Genomic DNA, 17,799 nt, shown 5'->3' on the forward strand with positions numbered 1-17,799 from the left:
TCTCTCAGCTCAATTCTACAACAATGTTTCAGGGGTCAAAATACATAGTACAGAGAGTAGAAACAGCCAGATTGATTCTGCTTTCAATGGCAACTACATATATCACTGAAACCCTTTCCCGCCCTCCTTCAGGCCTGAACAGCCCCACTGCAAACCTGTGCAGCTCTCTTTAGGGCAAGGTGCCAAAGCCATGGAATGGGATATTAACCATATTCGCTATCCAAATAGAACTGGTACCTGCAGTTTTCATGCATTGCAATGCTGGGCAATGTTTCTTTTTTAACTTTGTTAGTTATTGTTGTTTAATAAAAGCATCACCACAAGGCATACTTATGAATACGTATATGCCATTAACATACACTTCAGATCACTGTATAATCATAATATAAAGTGCGTAGGCAAACCTGATTGCTCAGAATTTAAAAAAGTGGTGGTAAAAGATCTAGATAGAAAGGAGTGAAGATAAAGAAGGAGAAGATAGAGGAAAATCGGAGGAGGGTGGAAGTGAGAGGGGGTAAACAGTATAGAGATAGAAACAGAGTAAAGGTGGCCATACACGGGCAGATCCGCTCGCTTGGCGATGTCGCCAAGCGAGCAGATCTTCACCCGATATCCCCGCCTATGGGTGGCGATATTGGGGAGGCATGTCGGTGAATTCTGCAAGCGGCAATGGGGCAGTCGGTTCGGGGACTGCATCAACAAGCCGATGCGGTCCCCGATCCGACGGGATTTTCTAACCTGGCCAACCGATATCTGGCCAATTTCAGGCCAGATATCGGTCGGCCAGTCCGATCGTTTCTGCCCCTACACGGGCCGATAAGCTGCCGAGTCGGTCCAAGGGACCGATATCGGCAGCTTCTATCGGCCCGTGTATGGGGACCTTAAGAGTGCAAATCATAAAAAACAGTAACTATAACAATATTGTGTTGTCACAGTGTTGCTTTCTATGGCTAAGTATTATCAAATTTACCAGACATACTTAGTTAAGGGATATTTGTATCCTGGGCCTGTGTGTCCATGGGTTCCATATCTGGTCATATTTGTCCATCTTGTCATTCAGCATATATGTTTTTATATGTTTATATATTTTTTTCACTGGCTGCAATCCACCACATTTTCCTTTCCAACATCTGTTGTAGGGACCTGGCTCTTTCCAGTTAGAGGCAAGAGCACATCCTGTGGCTGAGCAGATTTAAAAAATGAGTTTGTTTTGCAGTTTGGGTATGTTCGGAAGATGTCTGCCCAGCAGTGCACTACACAGGTTAGGGGGTTTATTTGTCTTTGTAATAGTTGCGATAGACGGATAAATGTTTGGGCCCAGGCCAGGTGGACCACTGTGCATGTCTACTAGTTGTGCAACCGCTGACAAGTCCCCTAATAGTCAGGATTCCATTTTCCAATGTACCAACTATAGAGGCTTTTGTATGGTTTTTCCCTTAGTGATTATATTTTGTGAATTATGTGCCATGTCCTCAAATACCTCAGCCCATAGACCATCTGTGAGGTTCTCCCCTGTACATGCTTCCCATTCTTGTTGGTAACGTGTTCCGAGGGGGGGCTGGTTATGCCTCAATAACCAGTACATTTTGAAGACCAGTGCTTTCTAGTTTGTTTGACTGTTGCTATGGAATGTTTCTAATAGTTGCCAGAATTCAAATGTAGCCAACAGGAGATGAGCTCATAGGTCAATTGACAGGTGGGCATCACTACTATAAAAAACAACAAATGTAAACTGCTGGTGCTCATCTGTACAAACTAAAAGGTACATACAGCTATTTTAATTCTTTTTAATTCTTTAATTGTGGGGCATCCTGGGGAAAAAAGCACCTTGAATATTTATACAAAAAAATCTGCTTGAATACCTGTGTGGGCTGGGTGTTGTGCTTAAAGCTGAAGAGCTCAGACTGCACAATCACAAAGTGTTACTGTCCTCCTCTTGCTGTACTATAATTGACAGGATGCTTCCCACCTGGAACAGCTGTTCTGCCAGGCCCCGCTATGTCCATAACAATTTGCCCTATTTGCAGCCTCCTAAAGTGACAATACTTTGGTTAGAATGTGCAGACATAACGTTCCCTATGTCTGCTCTGTTATTATAATGCAGTTCAGCAGCTGTTAAATGCAGAGATATACGGATATTTATACACATATACAGGTAGTACATTGTTATTTAAGTCAAACCCCCATTCTAAATGATGTGATTAGCCTATGTTATTTTTGATGTCGATCACATTCATTTCAGTTGTTTCTTTCTTTGCCTGCAGCCCTGAACCAGAGCATAAGATGTACTTTGAATGTGTTCCATCTCTCTAGGATTCTGAGCACTGCCTCCCCCACACGTTCTTCCTGTCAGTCAGGCAGATAATTACACAGTGCCGGCTCTGATTGTGGCTTCTGTGCTTCTGGTGTTGAAGTGAGTGAGCCCCCGCACATGTGACTCATCCGCCACTTTAGCACTGCTGGGGTTGCGCTACCCTGAAACCAATCCTTCCTATTGGATTCCATAATTAAGGCATGGATGCCCAACCCACAGTACAAGGATATGATTAATGATTCTGCTTCCAGGAAAGTAACACAAAACTGCATTTCAAAGACTTCTAGCTGACACATAAAGTGGATAGTAAATAAAATAGAAATTGTTGCATTCTCAGTCTAAACTTTGTGTTTCAAATGTAACAGAACCCCAACTCCAAGAATCCCCCCATGTACACAAGTCTGTATGGTAAATTTAAATGATAAATTATTATCCTTTCTCCCTCCCCCAGGTCATTTGTGTTTTCTACTGATTTATTACCCTCTTCTACAGCATTATAATACATAAAAGCATTATAATACATACATATATAACTCCTGTATAGTAGTATTATTCTTTATTTCTTTAGAATTGATATATATTGTCCTGCAGAGATTATCTTTCACATTAGTCCCTGCCCCAGTGGAGCTTACAATCTAAGGTTCCTAGCACATTTACAAACACTATGGTCAATAGGTTTGCCACATGTTATTAAAGGGGTGAGGTGGCAACCCTAATGGTCAATTTTTTCAGCAGCCTATTTGTTTTAGAAGGGTGGGAGGAAACCCAGTACCCAGAGGAAACCCACACAAACATGGGATTGCAGATAGTGACCTGACTGAATTTAAACCTAGGACCCCAGGGCTGCTAGTAAGGATTGCCTTCTTACCCCTTTATTACTGGGCTCATATTGAATCAACATCCTACATGCTGCAGACTGAACTGATTTATGTGCAGCCATGCTGATGCATCTAGATTAATTGCTAATGTTGCAGGATGTTGATTTTATATGTGGCTGATATTAAAGGGATGAGGTGGCAACCCTAGCTGCTCGGCATGACCTGTATAAAAGCACTATATGAAACTCCTTGCTGACTCCTAATTTCCTTATATTTCATTAACCAACTGTAAAACAACCTGCTAATATCAACTAATCCATCTTTTCCAGTTCCCTGGGGGGCAATTCACTTAAGTGGAGCAAACTGAAATTGCAGTAAGAAATATCATTGAAGCTAAAAGAACATGAAATTCACAAAAGCCTTATTCCAGTTGGTGAATATGGTGGTTTTGTTGACTTTGGAGTCTGGAGATACAACATATCTCTGAAGAAAGTGGCTCGCAAAGCACCATGGTCAGCCACAAAATGGATAAAACTCCACATTCTTAAAAATCCAGAACGCCTGACGCGTTTCGTGCGTACCCACACTTAATCATAGCATGCCTATGATTAAGTGCGGGTATGCACGAAACGCGTCAGGCGTTCTGGGTTTTTAAGAATGTAAATAAAGTTTGAGTTTTATCCATTTTGCAGCTGACCATGGTGCTTTGCGAGCCGCTTTCTTCAGAGATTTGAGTTTGCTCCCTTGGGCTACGGGTTCAGGGCTCCAAGCACCCGAACCAAATTTCGACATCGGTGAGTGTGTGTATATTTATGTGATTTTCACTGCATGTGTAGTAGCATTTGAAATATTTGGCGAGGGACCTGGGGTATATACACCCAGGCCAACACCTGTTTTAGGTAAAGATTTTTTGTCTTTAACTTTGATCTCTTTTATAAATTGTCTAATTAAACTGTGTTAGCTCACTATGTATATAAACTTTACTAAATTGGGTGTATTCTTTGAGGATTTATGGAGTACAACATATGCCAAGCTGAAGCTGATGTTTGTTTATAGAGTTATTAATAGTATTTTGCTGGAGTTAATGACATCAGATTCAGGAAGATGGAAATAGCTTTACTCCAAAGCATCACGGTGTAGGGTGGCTTAACTGTATATTTGCCATCAATGAAATAAATATTTTTTTCCAATTTAACTCCTTTGTCTTAACAGCACTTTTGTGAAGTCTTTCTGCCTTCATCTGGGAGTTGCAGTTTAACAACACCTAAATACCATAGATTTTCTATGGTGCCTGTACAATGGTGCTGCAGAAAGTGCACATCAGCAGAACACAGCCTCATTATTACAGTAGGAACAGAACAGGGCTCAGCTGGGCTGGCAGATAGTCTGACAGTTATTGTAAAAAAAAAGGGGGTTGAAAAACCCCCAGGTGTCAGGTGACTTGTCAGGAAACAGACACTAGTTATCAAAATGTGCCAGACTGAGAAATACTGAAATTGCTGAAATATAGTATAAGTCTCTGCACCTACAAAGCTGTGTCTGGCAAATCATACATGTTATATTTGTGAAGTGCACACATTTTACTTTATCATTGGTTAGAGCAGGCTGCTTAATCTGGTTTCCTTCCGGCCTCGTTTCTAACCACACTGAGTGGAATGTAATTACCTTCCTGCTGATGTCCCCTCCTCCCTCGGTTGGTAGTGCCCCCCACACTGTGCAAATAAATTCCATTAATGGAAACAATACACACTTTATATTTTTAGGTGTATATATAGAACAGCCCTGTTCCCAAGGGTTCTTTATGTTTTTTTCCTGACTGTCCGTATGTGCAGTAAAGTAAAATTACTTTACTTACTCTGCTGTGCACACCTGTTGATTTCCTATGCTAGCCTACTGCATATGCCAATGGTCCCTAGGGTTGCCACCTTTTCTTTTTCTTTAGAATACCAGGCTTCAGGTTTGGAGGCTGGGCAGCGACATGACTTGGGGGCAGATGATGATCTCATGGGGCAGGAAAATGGGCAGACTAGGTAGGGGAAGGGGTGTGTGGGTCAGACTGGGGGGTGCTGGGCCCACCGGGGCTTCTGCCTCAGGGGCCCCTGCACCCCGAACACCTGTCCGACCCCCTCCCCCGAGCACACCTAAATTAAACTTACCTGCAGCGTGTTGGGGGAGGGAGACTGGCGGATCATTGGAGCGCCCTGAGGGGATCAGGTCTGGGCTGCTGGGGCCCACTAGGTTTTTTCCCAGTGCCCTGGTGGCCCAGTCTGACGCTGGGTGGGGAAATGGACAGGTGGTTCAGGGAAAGGGGTGGGGAATGGGCACGTGGGGCAAGAAAATGGGTAGGTGGGGCAGGAAAATAGGTGGGGCAAATGATGTCTCTATTTAAAAGGGGCTGATCAGCAATGGAGGGGGTCAGGGAAGGAAGGGATTTATAGGTAGTGTTGCCAGCCTTACAAATTTACTGGTAGGTAAATTTGTAATAACAGAATCAGCACTGGCAGGCCTAATGGCCCCAGACAGTCAAGAGATTTGCAGAACAAGAGAAAAGATGGCAGCACAGCAATTAATAGAATAGCCAACTTCAAATTGTTGTAAGGTGTCCTGACAAACTGATGTGAATTGTACATTTAACTCCAGGGATTGGCAATTTATCATTAAGGGAAAACAAAACAGCTACAAAACTAGAGAGAGGCTTTTGTGAATATGACATTCCTTGCTCCATTAGTTTTACTCCACTAATCTTCCTTACTTCAGTTTTATCTTGTTTCACCTGCATTCAGCAGTTGCCTGTGAAGCAGTGAGTACAGTCGCTATTGGAAATAACCGTGTATTCTTTTGATGTGGAAGACTGGTCTGGCCAGGCTCAAAACAGGCCCTGGCATTTCCAGTACAAAGATGCCCAAACAGCCCCCCATGGGCCCAATAAATAGTGGCTGTCTATGCAATGTCTTATATCAACCTCTCTGGCATTTGCCAGAACCCACAGATTGTTAGTCTGGGCCTGGTGGAAGGCATATAAAAGCCACTGCAGCAAAACATATGATGAAACACTTGCATGTAAGATTTATTTATTTATAATGAATATTAAAAAACAACTATTCCAGTGCTACTCTAGAACACCCTAGAGCAGGTATTTTTTAAGGTAAGGTTTGTCAACCCTAAGGGCAAACCCAGCTATAAAGATGGCCAATAATAATCACCAAGGTGATAATCCAGTCCTGGATCACCTTAATAAAATGGGCTTACTTGACACCACTAGGGGGCAGATTTATCAAGATGTGAGTTCAGAGCTTAATACATAAAAACTCACCCACGTTCCATTCATTCCTATGGGATTTTTAGAAGTGTATTTATCAAAAAGTGAGTTCTAACTTTCACCCATTGATAAATACACTTCTGAAAATCCCATAGTAATGAATGGAACGTGGGTGAGTTTTTATGTATTAAGCTCTGAACTCACATCTTGATAAATCTGCCCCTAGGTGTATCATCAACATTTGTTAAAGGTATTGTGCAGGCAACCCAAATGTTAGATTTGCTAGGCGTTTGTTTGTATTATTGCGATTTGATTGGTTGGTGAAATCAAGAAAGCTTGACACAATACCGCCTAGCTTTAAGCTGGCCATACACGTGGCGATGGTCGCACGAAACATCGTCAGATGTGCCACACACCATTCAGGGCTGAATCGGCAGGTAAGGAGGTAGAAACAATAAGATTTCTACCTCCTTCTGCCGATTCAGCGCTGAAGGGAGAATTTTGGTCAGGTGCCTTCTATGGCGCCCGATCAAAATTTTCAAACTGGTCCGATCGGCGAGTCGGCCGATATCAGCAGCTTCCTGCGATATCGGTCGACTCGCCGACATACCATACATGCACCGAATATCGTACGAAACGAGGTTTCGTACGATATTATCGGTGCGTGTATGGCCACCTTTACACATTGGGGATTGCTTTCAGACTAAATCATGAATAAATACATAGAAATGCTGCATAATCATGCTGTATAATGATTCTCACATTGCAACTCATCTTTACCTCCGGTCAACACCTTCCCCATTATAATAATAAACTATACATGTCTGGTTGTGCCAGTTGTTAGTTAATGTAGATGCATACAATGTGGCTGCACAAAAACCAGGGCAGCAAGTATGCAACTGCTACTTTAAATGCCCTTACATTAAAGGAAACATATAGCATTTTTTATAATCACCCTGTTCCAGTAGGCACTTATGAATAATATATGGCAGCCTTTAAAGGCTCCATCTTCTCCAATTATAGATCCTCTGAAGTTTGGTGACACTAAGGGACAGATTTACTATGTGAAAAGAGGTGACAATTTGCCACACATCTCCAGGCTTCGCTGTGTAAACAATGGCATCATTTTTTTACATGTTATTTCTTCAGCCAGAACTTAATAGCAGCGTCAAATCTGACATTCAGACGGTTTAAATTAAAATACACCTTGATAAATTTACGCATAAAATTTATTTTACACAGGTTTATACACTGTTTTTGCAGGTAATTTTGTTTTACACAGCATAATAAATAAGCCCTGAAGCTTGCAGGAGTATGCTCAGTTGAAGCTAGGTCCTGGATTAGCTTCAACTGCACATTGGTGCAAGCTCCACATAGACAAAGTGCCAGAAAAGGAGAAAAGGATCCAAAGTGTTAGCAGATGGAGCTCCACTGCATGGCTCTACATGTTTATAGCAAATTCACATATATTTTCAGTGTAGTAGATGTTGCAGGGAGGATGCTTGAAGGTAGGGCAATGGAGGCTGAGGTTTGGGGGTGGGTTTAGTTCTCCTTTAAGGTTACCAGATTATTTGAAAAACCAAGGACATGCAATAAATGCAACTTGCTGGGCTGCACTGTTTAGAAAGTGATTGCTTTTAAATGCAATTAGTCAGTCCCACTAGCTGGAATTTCTTGTCTGACTTATCTCAGTAAAGAACACTGCATTCCCTGCTCACATAAGTGATCGTTTGGCCCTAGGATGATATTGTCCACCCAAGATCCACCCAAATAAAATATATCCACACTAGGTACAAATAACAGAATGACTCAGTGTAGATATAGATGCATAACATTGTCATGCTGCAAAATGAGCCCTCTAGTGGATCATGAAAATGTTCTTCTTAAATTGAAAATTTGTTATACTGGGCATACAATATAAGAACAGCTATATGCCCAGTTTGGACACCAACACAATAGGCCAAATGAGGATAATCGTTTGGCCTGATGCCTAGGGAGACCTGTCATGAGAGGACTGCATGAAACAGCACTGGGATCAAAAAAATAAGACAATTTCCTCAAACACACAGGCTAGTGATTGAATTGTGGGGGCATCTGTGAGCCCCTAAAAGCTTGTTTTAAGATTACTCATACTAACAACTAGAAGGTGCAGCAGCTCTATGGTTAATATTTATTGCTCCCAGAACTTCAGGTCCTTATTTTTTTTTCTGTTCCCTTTATTGAGAATTCTAAAATTAAGAAAACTGAAAACAGTATCTAGCTATGTTATATCTCCATACAAATGCACCCTTTGTTCTGATGTTATTCTTTATTTGATGGGTTTTTATACCATTTCAGGCGTGCAATGACAAATACCAGTATCCCATAAAAATTGATGAGGTGTTGTGCAATCAGTGAAGTAAAGCATACAAAGGAAAGAATAGAAAGAAAAAGTGTTCTCGCAAATAGGGACAACTCAGATACACCAATGTTTGTGCAGAATCTAGCAAGCAACATAAACCAGTTTGTTGCCAGCGATTCCTTTATACACAGGGAGCAGACTGATATCTAGCTTTAAGATGAGTACACACCTTATTTATTGGCTACTGTAATGCCGAGAAACCCATTTCAAAACTTTAGTAATAGGCTCATAGTTAGAAACTTTAAACAGAACCCTGGAACCCTGAACCCTTTATATTCTTGAGCCCCTAGCAGTGACCAGGTCTCTTATCTCTATTGTTATATACCTCTTAGATTATTCTAGGTATGGGACCTCTTTTCCAGAATGGATCTCCATACTTTGTCTACTAAAAAAACATTTAAATATTAAATAAACTGAATAGAATTGTTTTGCCTCCAATATGCATTAATTATATCTCAGTTGGGATCAAGTACAAGGTGCTGGTTTATTATTACAGAGAATTTGAATCATTTAAATGAAGTCTGTGGGAGATGACCTTCCCGTTATTCAGAGTTTTCAGATAATGGATCTGATACTTGTATTTTAAAAAAATCAAGCCATAGAGCCAAATCATGTTTCCTAGCCCAAGGCCTGCTGCACATGTAGTGATTTTCAGACATTTTGCTTTTTTTGTATTCATCCCCTACAACAAAAAAATGCCAAAAAATTGCCCCAAAGGCCCAACATTAACAGTAATGGAAACCTCGTGTAAGCTCCAGTACAGGTAAATTTCATGTGATTATCGTCTATAAATGTGTACAAGTGTATTGTACAAGCCCTGTCATCAATGTATAAATAAAAAGCTGCCTTAGTTTCACTAATATTGTGTTCATAAATGCAGATAACTAAGCTCGTAGCTACATCTGTGGACCTACCTGCTGTTAAGTCTCTGATTTCATGAAACACCAAGTGCAGGGAGATGCAGCCTGCCCCATCCAGGTACTTCTGAACTAAAACTGCTGGACCCCCTTACACTAGCCCAACAACATCTGGAGGGCAATGGACTGAACGTTCATGACCTCGATTTCCTCTATACTTACTAACTATTTTCAACAGCTATTGGGTCCAAAATGCTCTGTTGCCAGCTAACAGGGAAGAGAAAAGGGTTCACTAACAAATAGCAAATATAATAGTCAAGAAAGTGGCACAGTGGTATAGTTTCTACAGAAACTATATTTTAACAAATGTTTTTAGGGCATAATTTTCCTTTAAGACCAACATGAGCATGGAGTTTGGTCAGAATCTTAAATATGGAATCATTGACAGAACAATTTGATACATTGATGTTATGTGCACATTGCACTTGGCTTAGTTGGCACCATCTGTTCCCCCCAATTAATCATTTCATTATAATACAAGCATAACACAATGTACCAAGTATAAAACAACACAGAACACACCATAAGATGCTGCTAAGCAAAGAATGTGATGCAAAGTAGGTTAAATACTTACAATAAATAATATAATTAGTGACTTAACTTGCCATGCAGCTAAGTGATTACAACTCCTGAATATGTGATAATATGAATACATCATAATAATACAAATATAGTTATGTATTACTTGTTTTAGTTGCCATATAATCCCCCCTTTCCCCCTACATTTTCTTCCACCTATAAAGTATACCCAACCCCTTAAAAAAATGTATTAAGCAGATAACAAATTAGTAAAATATTTTATAAAGAACAATAGTGGCAGATTTATTAAAATGTGAGTATAGAGCTTAAAACATAAAAACTCACATTGTATTCATTCCTATGGGATTTTTAGAAGTGTATGTATCAAGCTAGAGTTCACCAGCTGATAAATACCCCATAGGAAGTCAATGGCCATTGTTTGCTGGTTTTTTTCATGCAAATGCATCAGAATTCTCACAGAGCAATTGTTGCTGTGGTTTCCCAAAAAAATTTCACAGATGGTGGAATGCAGAATTTTGCTGTGAATCTATGCCTGGCGAACATTCTGCTTATAACTATGATGAGGCCCTTTTCTTCCTGTAATACATATACACATATAGTTATTAGCAGTGTTTATTCTACCTTCACCCTGATTACCCAACAGCCAACCTATATCTAGGTTATAAAAAAAGAGGTGTACATCCCCTTTATAGTGCTTGGTTGTAGATGTTGCATTCATTTTTTTTCTTTTTACCATTTAGCTATAAATAATAATAATTCACCAAATGGTAGTGATAGCCCCTTCTTAATAAATTTGAAATCATAAAATTGGTTACATTTGGTTCCAATTTCTTATTTAAAAAATATTTATACATTTCATATTCTGACAATGGATTCTTTATGTCAAATGCATTGCTACTTTGGTTACTTTTTCCTGTTTGATTTCTAAAAATGTTTTACATCATGTTTAATGAAAATAATTCACTGCGACCATTTTTCTCTCAATTCTAAAGAACTGATATATTCCAAAGAAAATTCCACAGTAAATGTTCCTTGCCCCTGTAAATAACTCCTTGCTAAAATGAGAGTAAATTATGACTTGATTCCTATTCATTGATATTTTAAAATAATTAGACTGACCTTTTGCTACTTCAGCAGAATCTCCATTACTACATGAACAACTATTTAACTTTCCAGCTTTAAAATAAATAGGGCTACTATTTCGACCTTTGTCAACTGTCAGAGACTGTAAGTGTATTAATGAGATATGGCTGTATGGTGAAGAAAAAAATAAAGGTGATGAGAATTGTCCTACAGTGGGGCTGACTAGAGTAAAGCTGGCCATACACGCACCGATAATATCGTACAAAACCTCGTTTCGTACGATATTCGGTGCGTGTATGGCAAGTCGGCGAGTCGACCGATATCGCAGGAGGCTGCTGATATCGGTCAACTCGCCGATTGGGCCAGTTAAAAGATTTTGATTGGGCGCCATAGAAGGCGCCTGACCAAAATCTGCCTTCAGGGCTGAATCGGCAGAAGGAGGTAGAAATCCTATTGTTTCTACCTCCTTATCTGCCTGTTTCAGCCCTAAAGGATAGTGGCGGATCTAATGATCTTTCGTGCAACCTTCGAGGGCCACAGGGAGATTCGACCAGTCCGACCTTGGTTACTGGTACAGGATAATAGGAAGCTATCTTCATAAATACCAAACTCCAAATGTTTGAACAACACAACAGCTTCAGTCTGACAGATTTATAAAATACCATGTATTAATATATTAATATCACATTTGTGTCTGCATTGTTCATCTTCCTATGGTTTCTCTTTGGACTTTCTTTTGTTCTATTTACAGAATACTCAATAGCCATGCTGCTTCACTAGATACTATTTATGTGGGTGCACTTAACAAACTAAGAAGAACTAAGCAGGCAGCAACGTGTTGATGTCACAACAACCACAAACCTAAAATTCTGTGACCCATCGCACGCAAGAAACCTACTACTGAGCAGGAAGTCTAGTGCTAGCTAGTCAGTGTAATTCTTGCTCTTAGTATTTATGTAGTAAACACTTTGCAGTAATAGAGCAGTTGGAAATATAAGAAAACTACAATCTAGGGTTTTTATAAAAAATATTTATTTTTGGAAAAAGGGGCAGATTTATCAAAATGTGAGTTTAGAACTTAATACATAAAAACTCACCCACATTCTATTCATTCCTATGGGATTTTTAGAAGCGGATTTATAAATGGGTGAAAGTTAGAACTCACCCATACACCCATAATGAATACGCTTCTAAAAATTCCATAGGAATGTATAGAATGTGGGTGAGTTTTTTCATATGAAGGTCTAAACTCACATTTTGATAAATCTGCCGCTATATCTGCTTCCTTCCCCTATGGGATTTTAATTTTCCTGACAGGGGATGACTCACAAATGAGATGTAAAGCTGTCACTATTGGGGGGGGTTCTAATGTCCCCTCTGGCTAACTATGGGTAAATATATCTGTTACATTCAGGCACATTAGAGTCAAAGGGAGACCCCACATATCTGAAGGATGGTGGTGCACTACAACAATGTGTGGCACTTGGACCAAATTTTGGACCTAAGAAGAACCGTGCTTTGCTAAGGGTTATAGCTCTAATACTAGAGATGTACTTCAGTGGTACCATTAATAGCACATGATAAACTGTACAATGCATAGCTTAGAAATCCCACATACAAACCCTTATTCTTTTTGCTAATTTCTATATGGTTCCTGCACCTATCATTTTACCTCCAGTTTATACCTCAACAACTCATAACAAAATGGCAGAGTACCACTTGGAAGCATTACCCTTTGTAACAATACCTACAATAATGTTGTACAAATGTTTTCTAGTATCCTGCCTATGACTTCCTCACCTGATAAGACATGATAACAGAATCTGTTGTGTAGTCGTTTATAAGCTGAACTACTATTTCCAAGCATGTCATGTGGTTTATAGGGTAGTTACATTGCTCACATTGGTGCTCTGTGTTGGGAATGGTACCACAATGTGCCCAATTATACACAGAATGGCACAAGCTGTTATTAGAGGTAAGTGAGTTTAAATGTCAGATTGGATTAGTTCTGAATGAATCATAGTGCAAATAAATGTTGAACAGACATTTGGTGATGCTCGCAGGACAAATCAAGTGGCTCATATTTATTTGTCATGTCATTTAAAATTAATCTAGTCAGCACAACATATCTCTGGCAACAACAGTGACATTCCCACAAATTACTCTATAAACATCTTAATATATATACTATAGCAACTGTTAACCAGCTTAATTAATATTATTTGGTTAGGTTTCTAATCTCAGTGTTGTCTCCATGTTATACGAAGGGACCTCCAATGAATCCTTTGGTTTCTGTTTCTAAGGAGCATTAACTGCAATATTTCACACTGTGTGCTATTTACCCAATGGCAATCCATGACTTTCCTCTTATTATTACATTATTCATTCATTTAGAAGTAGCTATGAGAAAACAATTGTGGCCTGTTTAAAATTCCATAGAACTGGGAGGTCCAGACTGCAGCCCTCAATCTCTTGTTCAGATACTTGGCTTGCCCAGAATCCCCAGAAGGGCATTCCTTGATTAGTGATTAGCTGATTGGCTGCAGGTAGGTGTAAGCTTGTTGCAGTAAATGAATGTGTATCTTGTGTCCCTCAGCAGTTACCAAGCTATTCCCAGGCTCTTCATGCTGCATATTTCAGAGAATTGGGAATGTGTCACTGCACTACAATTATGTAACTCCATAAATTACACAGATTAACAAACACATTTTATGGAGGTTTTCAGAATGTTCTATGATGATATTTACATCCATTAAAATCCAATACAGGAATCAGACCTGTAACCCAGAATGCTCAGAAGCTGGGGTTTTCGCACTAAAGGGTCTTACTATAATTTGGATCTCCATACTTTGTCGACTAAAAATCATTTAAACATTCCATAAACCCAATAGGATTTTTTTGCCTCCAGTAAGGATTCATTATAACTTGGTTGAGATTTAATACAATGTACTATTATATAATTACAGAGAAAAAGTAAATATGTTTTAAAATTATTTGATTAAAATGTAGTACAGGTATGGGATCCCTTATCCGGAAACCCATTATCCAGAAAGCTCCGAATTACGGAAAGCCTGTCTCCCATAGACTCCATTTTAATCAAATAATTCAGATTTTTAAAACTGATTTCCTTTTTCTCTGTAGAAATAAAACAGTACCCTGTAATTGATCCCAACTAAGATATAATTACCCCTTATTGGATGCAAAACAATCCTAAAGGGTTTAATTAATGTTTTTAATTAATTGATTTTTTAGTAGACTTAAGGTATGGAGATCCAAATTACAGAAAGACCCCTTATCCGGAATACCCTTGGTCCTGAGCATTCTGGATAATAGGTCCTATACCTGTATATGGGAAATGACCTTTCCATAATTCAGAACTTTCTGGATAACAGCTTTCTGGATAACGGATATCATGCCTGTACTGTCATATCTTGTAAATATATTTCCAAATTGGGCATTACAGAGCCAACAGGAAACATAAACACTGACATGAGTAAATATCCAGAAGAGTGGTAAATTAATTTCCCTGGAAAGTAAATGCTTGTCCTTCTTTTCTATTTAGACTGAGTTTGAAGCATTGAACCATTTATTGCCCAGAAGAATCTGAAACGTTCTGATGCACAAGCAAACAATACCGCTGGATTTGAGGATGTGGTGTAGCAGTTTGGTACTGCTGTCTGTCAACTCAGGCCCACAACTACAACTTCAGTATTCAGTCAGAGTTTCTTTAAAGGCATCATCATCCTATTTACTGTAAGAAGGTCAATTATTTTCAAATAACGCCCTGAAGGGCCATTGATTAGTGGTATTTAAATGGGAATGTATAATAAAAAGGCATAAGGCATTTAAAATGCCACAGTAAATGCATTTAAGATCTTGATGGGGTCTACACCAATAAGACACACACCAAAGCAAACCACAAAACGCTAGTCTCCAGGTCTTGCAGAACTACAGCTCCCACCCAAGTGGCAGAGGAAGAAACAGTTCTGCAAAAGTTGTCAAGGACCAGGGCCAGACATAGAGAAGAGTGGGCCCATTAGACAGGGTTTATTGTGTGATACAAGTTGTACATCAATTTCAGATTGCACATCCTATTCATTAGAAATTTATAACAGGTGACTATGGCGTGTTCCTTACCTCTCAGGCTCCGCAGGGAGACGACTAGGTTATCTTTCAGATGCTCTTCGCTCACTTGCTCTGCTAGTTTGAGCAGCCTAGTGAGCTGAGCCTTGGCCACCTCATGTCTCTTCACTTCACCTCGAATGGCTGCAGACATTTGCTGCTTTCCTGAACTCATCTTGAGACTTCCATGAATGCCATCTCTGCCTCTGTAAAACTCCCCGCTCATCCCCTGTCTCTGGCTCCTTACAGCATATCCAGTAAAACCAAATCATTAAGAAAAAGTGCAGACCAAGGACTTGTTCATTACCAGGGCAACATGGTTGTCATTGCTTATTTTACTCCATCACAGTCTCTTGTAGTAGAACTTTCTCTTGAGCTTTCTGCAGTCCTTGTCTTTTAGGTTTAGGCTGTCTTTCCACAGTATTTAGCTTTTGTTCCCTTTAGTTGGCCTTTTTTCCTCCTCCTTTTGGGCTCCTCGTTCAAGTTTACTTCAGTTTTCTGTCTGACTTTTCTCTTTCTCTCTGTGCATCTGTGTGTTCACGTGTGCACTTCCTGGACTCACAGTTTCAGATCTGTTTGTGTCCCTCCCAGACTCGCTCAACAAACGTCTCAAACATGCTTATTGCCTCTAAGCCTACTTACTTGCTGCTCAGGTGCCTAAAAGTCTATTACTTTCCCACTGAAGCAGATTCATTCACAGGGAAAAAACAGACTAGCATTATTTTGTTATTAAATACAACTGATGTGTATGGTATGAAGATATGTTTGCATGCTTACATGAAATGACAGGAAGTAGTTAACCACTACATTAACCCTGTTTGAATATAAATATATATTTTGTCTTGCATATAAGCCATGCCAATAACTTCTTTTTATCCTTTTTGCTCAGCATTTCTTATATCATGGGAGAAAATTTGCTGGTTTCAGTTATTGCCAATCTCCAACATGCAAAATTCTCAGTCAGCTGGTCACTGTAAATGGTACTGAGTGTTATAGTTCATCCATTGTTAAATACAAGTAGATTGAATTAAGCAGTTCTAGAATTTGGTTTTCAAAGAACACATTAGACCAGTAACCCCCAACCAGTGGTTCACGAGCAACATGTTGCTCCCCAACCCTTTGGATGTTGCTCCCAGTGGCCTCAAAGCGGGTGCTTATTTTTGAATTCCTGGCTCAGAGGCAAGTTTTAGTTGCATAAAAACAGCTCTAATGCTAAACAAAACCTCCTGTAGGCTGCCAGTCCATATAGGGGGTAGCAAATAGCCCATAACAGTCCTTATTTGGTAACCCATGAACTTTTTTTATGCTTGTGTTGCTCCTCAGCTCTTTTTACATTTGCATGTTGCTCCCGGGTAAAAAAAGGTTGGGGATCCCTTGTAGGAAAAAGGCTATCTTCCTTGTGAAGAGATTTCTGATAATGAAAGCAGAGAGTGTACTGGAGAAATTAATGGAACATAAATAATATTTCTTGCTCATAAATTTGCCACCCACACACATTTTCAACAGTTGTTTTATGGGAGTTATATAGCTATACAGGGTGTGCACCTTTCTAATGACTGGGACAAATGGAATGCACAAACTACAAGTTTTCCAGATTGCCCTCCATAGATGAGGCATTGGCACGGATTGCACCCATGTTTTTGCACTTTGCCCCTGGATTTTTAAATGAGGTCGAGAATGTTCTAAATACCAAATGGCCCAGGGGGGTCAAATACCAAATGACACATGCCCCTGGCACACTGGAGGTTCCCATTCCAGTTCCCGTTCCTCTTGGATAGAGCACTGTATAACTCAGGCAGAACTGAGTACAAGGGGCTAGCCATACATAATTGTGCTTTGAAACAAAGTGCAGACGCCTGGGACCATTCTGCAAGAGCAGAAGGCAGTGTGCAAAGTGCAAAAATGGCTGACTGCTGATTTTTTTTATTTTTTTTATTTTTTTTTTAACTTTGCAAACTGGATTCTGCTTTGTAAGTGACCCCTACCAAATTAGCTAAGGTGGAGTAACCCATAGTAACAAATCAACATGTAGCATTTGCTGGTAACCTGTAATAAAGCAAATACCTTATTGGTTGTTATAGTTTACTGCACCTGAGGACATTGTGTCTTTTAATACATATTGGAAGTTCAAAAATATGGTGCTCATTTTTGGAACCCTTCTCTATACCTAGTACATGATACATTGAATGTGATGTAGGTGTATGAACAAATGAAAACATCCAATTTTCTCTGATCCTGCATTACATTACAGCCTATGGAGATGTTGCATGTAGTTGCATGACAAGATCAGATAACTCTAACCCACAAAATTTAATCAAAAGTACTCATGGAGCAAGGGCAGTGGC

At 39.7% G+C, this 17,799-nt stretch overlaps 1 protein-coding gene across 2 annotated transcripts in view; it reads right to left on the reverse strand.

Annotated features, from left to right (window-relative positions):
• Positions 1 to 16,012, reverse strand: part of agap2 (ArfGAP with GTPase domain, ankyrin repeat and PH domain 2) — a 135,117-nt gene extending 119,105 nt beyond the window's left edge. Inside the window, exon 1 of one of the 2 annotated variants that reach the window (XM_012957847.3) lies at positions 15,470 to 16,012. In XM_012957847.3, the coding sequence (XP_012813301.1) occupies positions 15,470 to 15,680 (211 nt within the window). In that variant the 5' untranslated portion in view covers positions 15,681 to 16,012. The remainder of the gene's footprint in view (positions 1 to 15,469) is intronic. The other variant, XM_012957846.3, reaches the window with a different exon arrangement.
• Positions 16,013 to 17,799: the final 1,787 nt, after the last annotated feature.

This window comes from Xenopus tropicalis, chromosome 2 (assembly GCF_000004195.4).
Source record: "Xenopus tropicalis strain Nigerian chromosome 2, UCB_Xtro_10.0, whole genome shotgun sequence".
Classification (NCBI taxonomy): Eukaryota; Metazoa; Chordata; class Amphibia; order Anura; family Pipidae; genus Xenopus; species Xenopus tropicalis.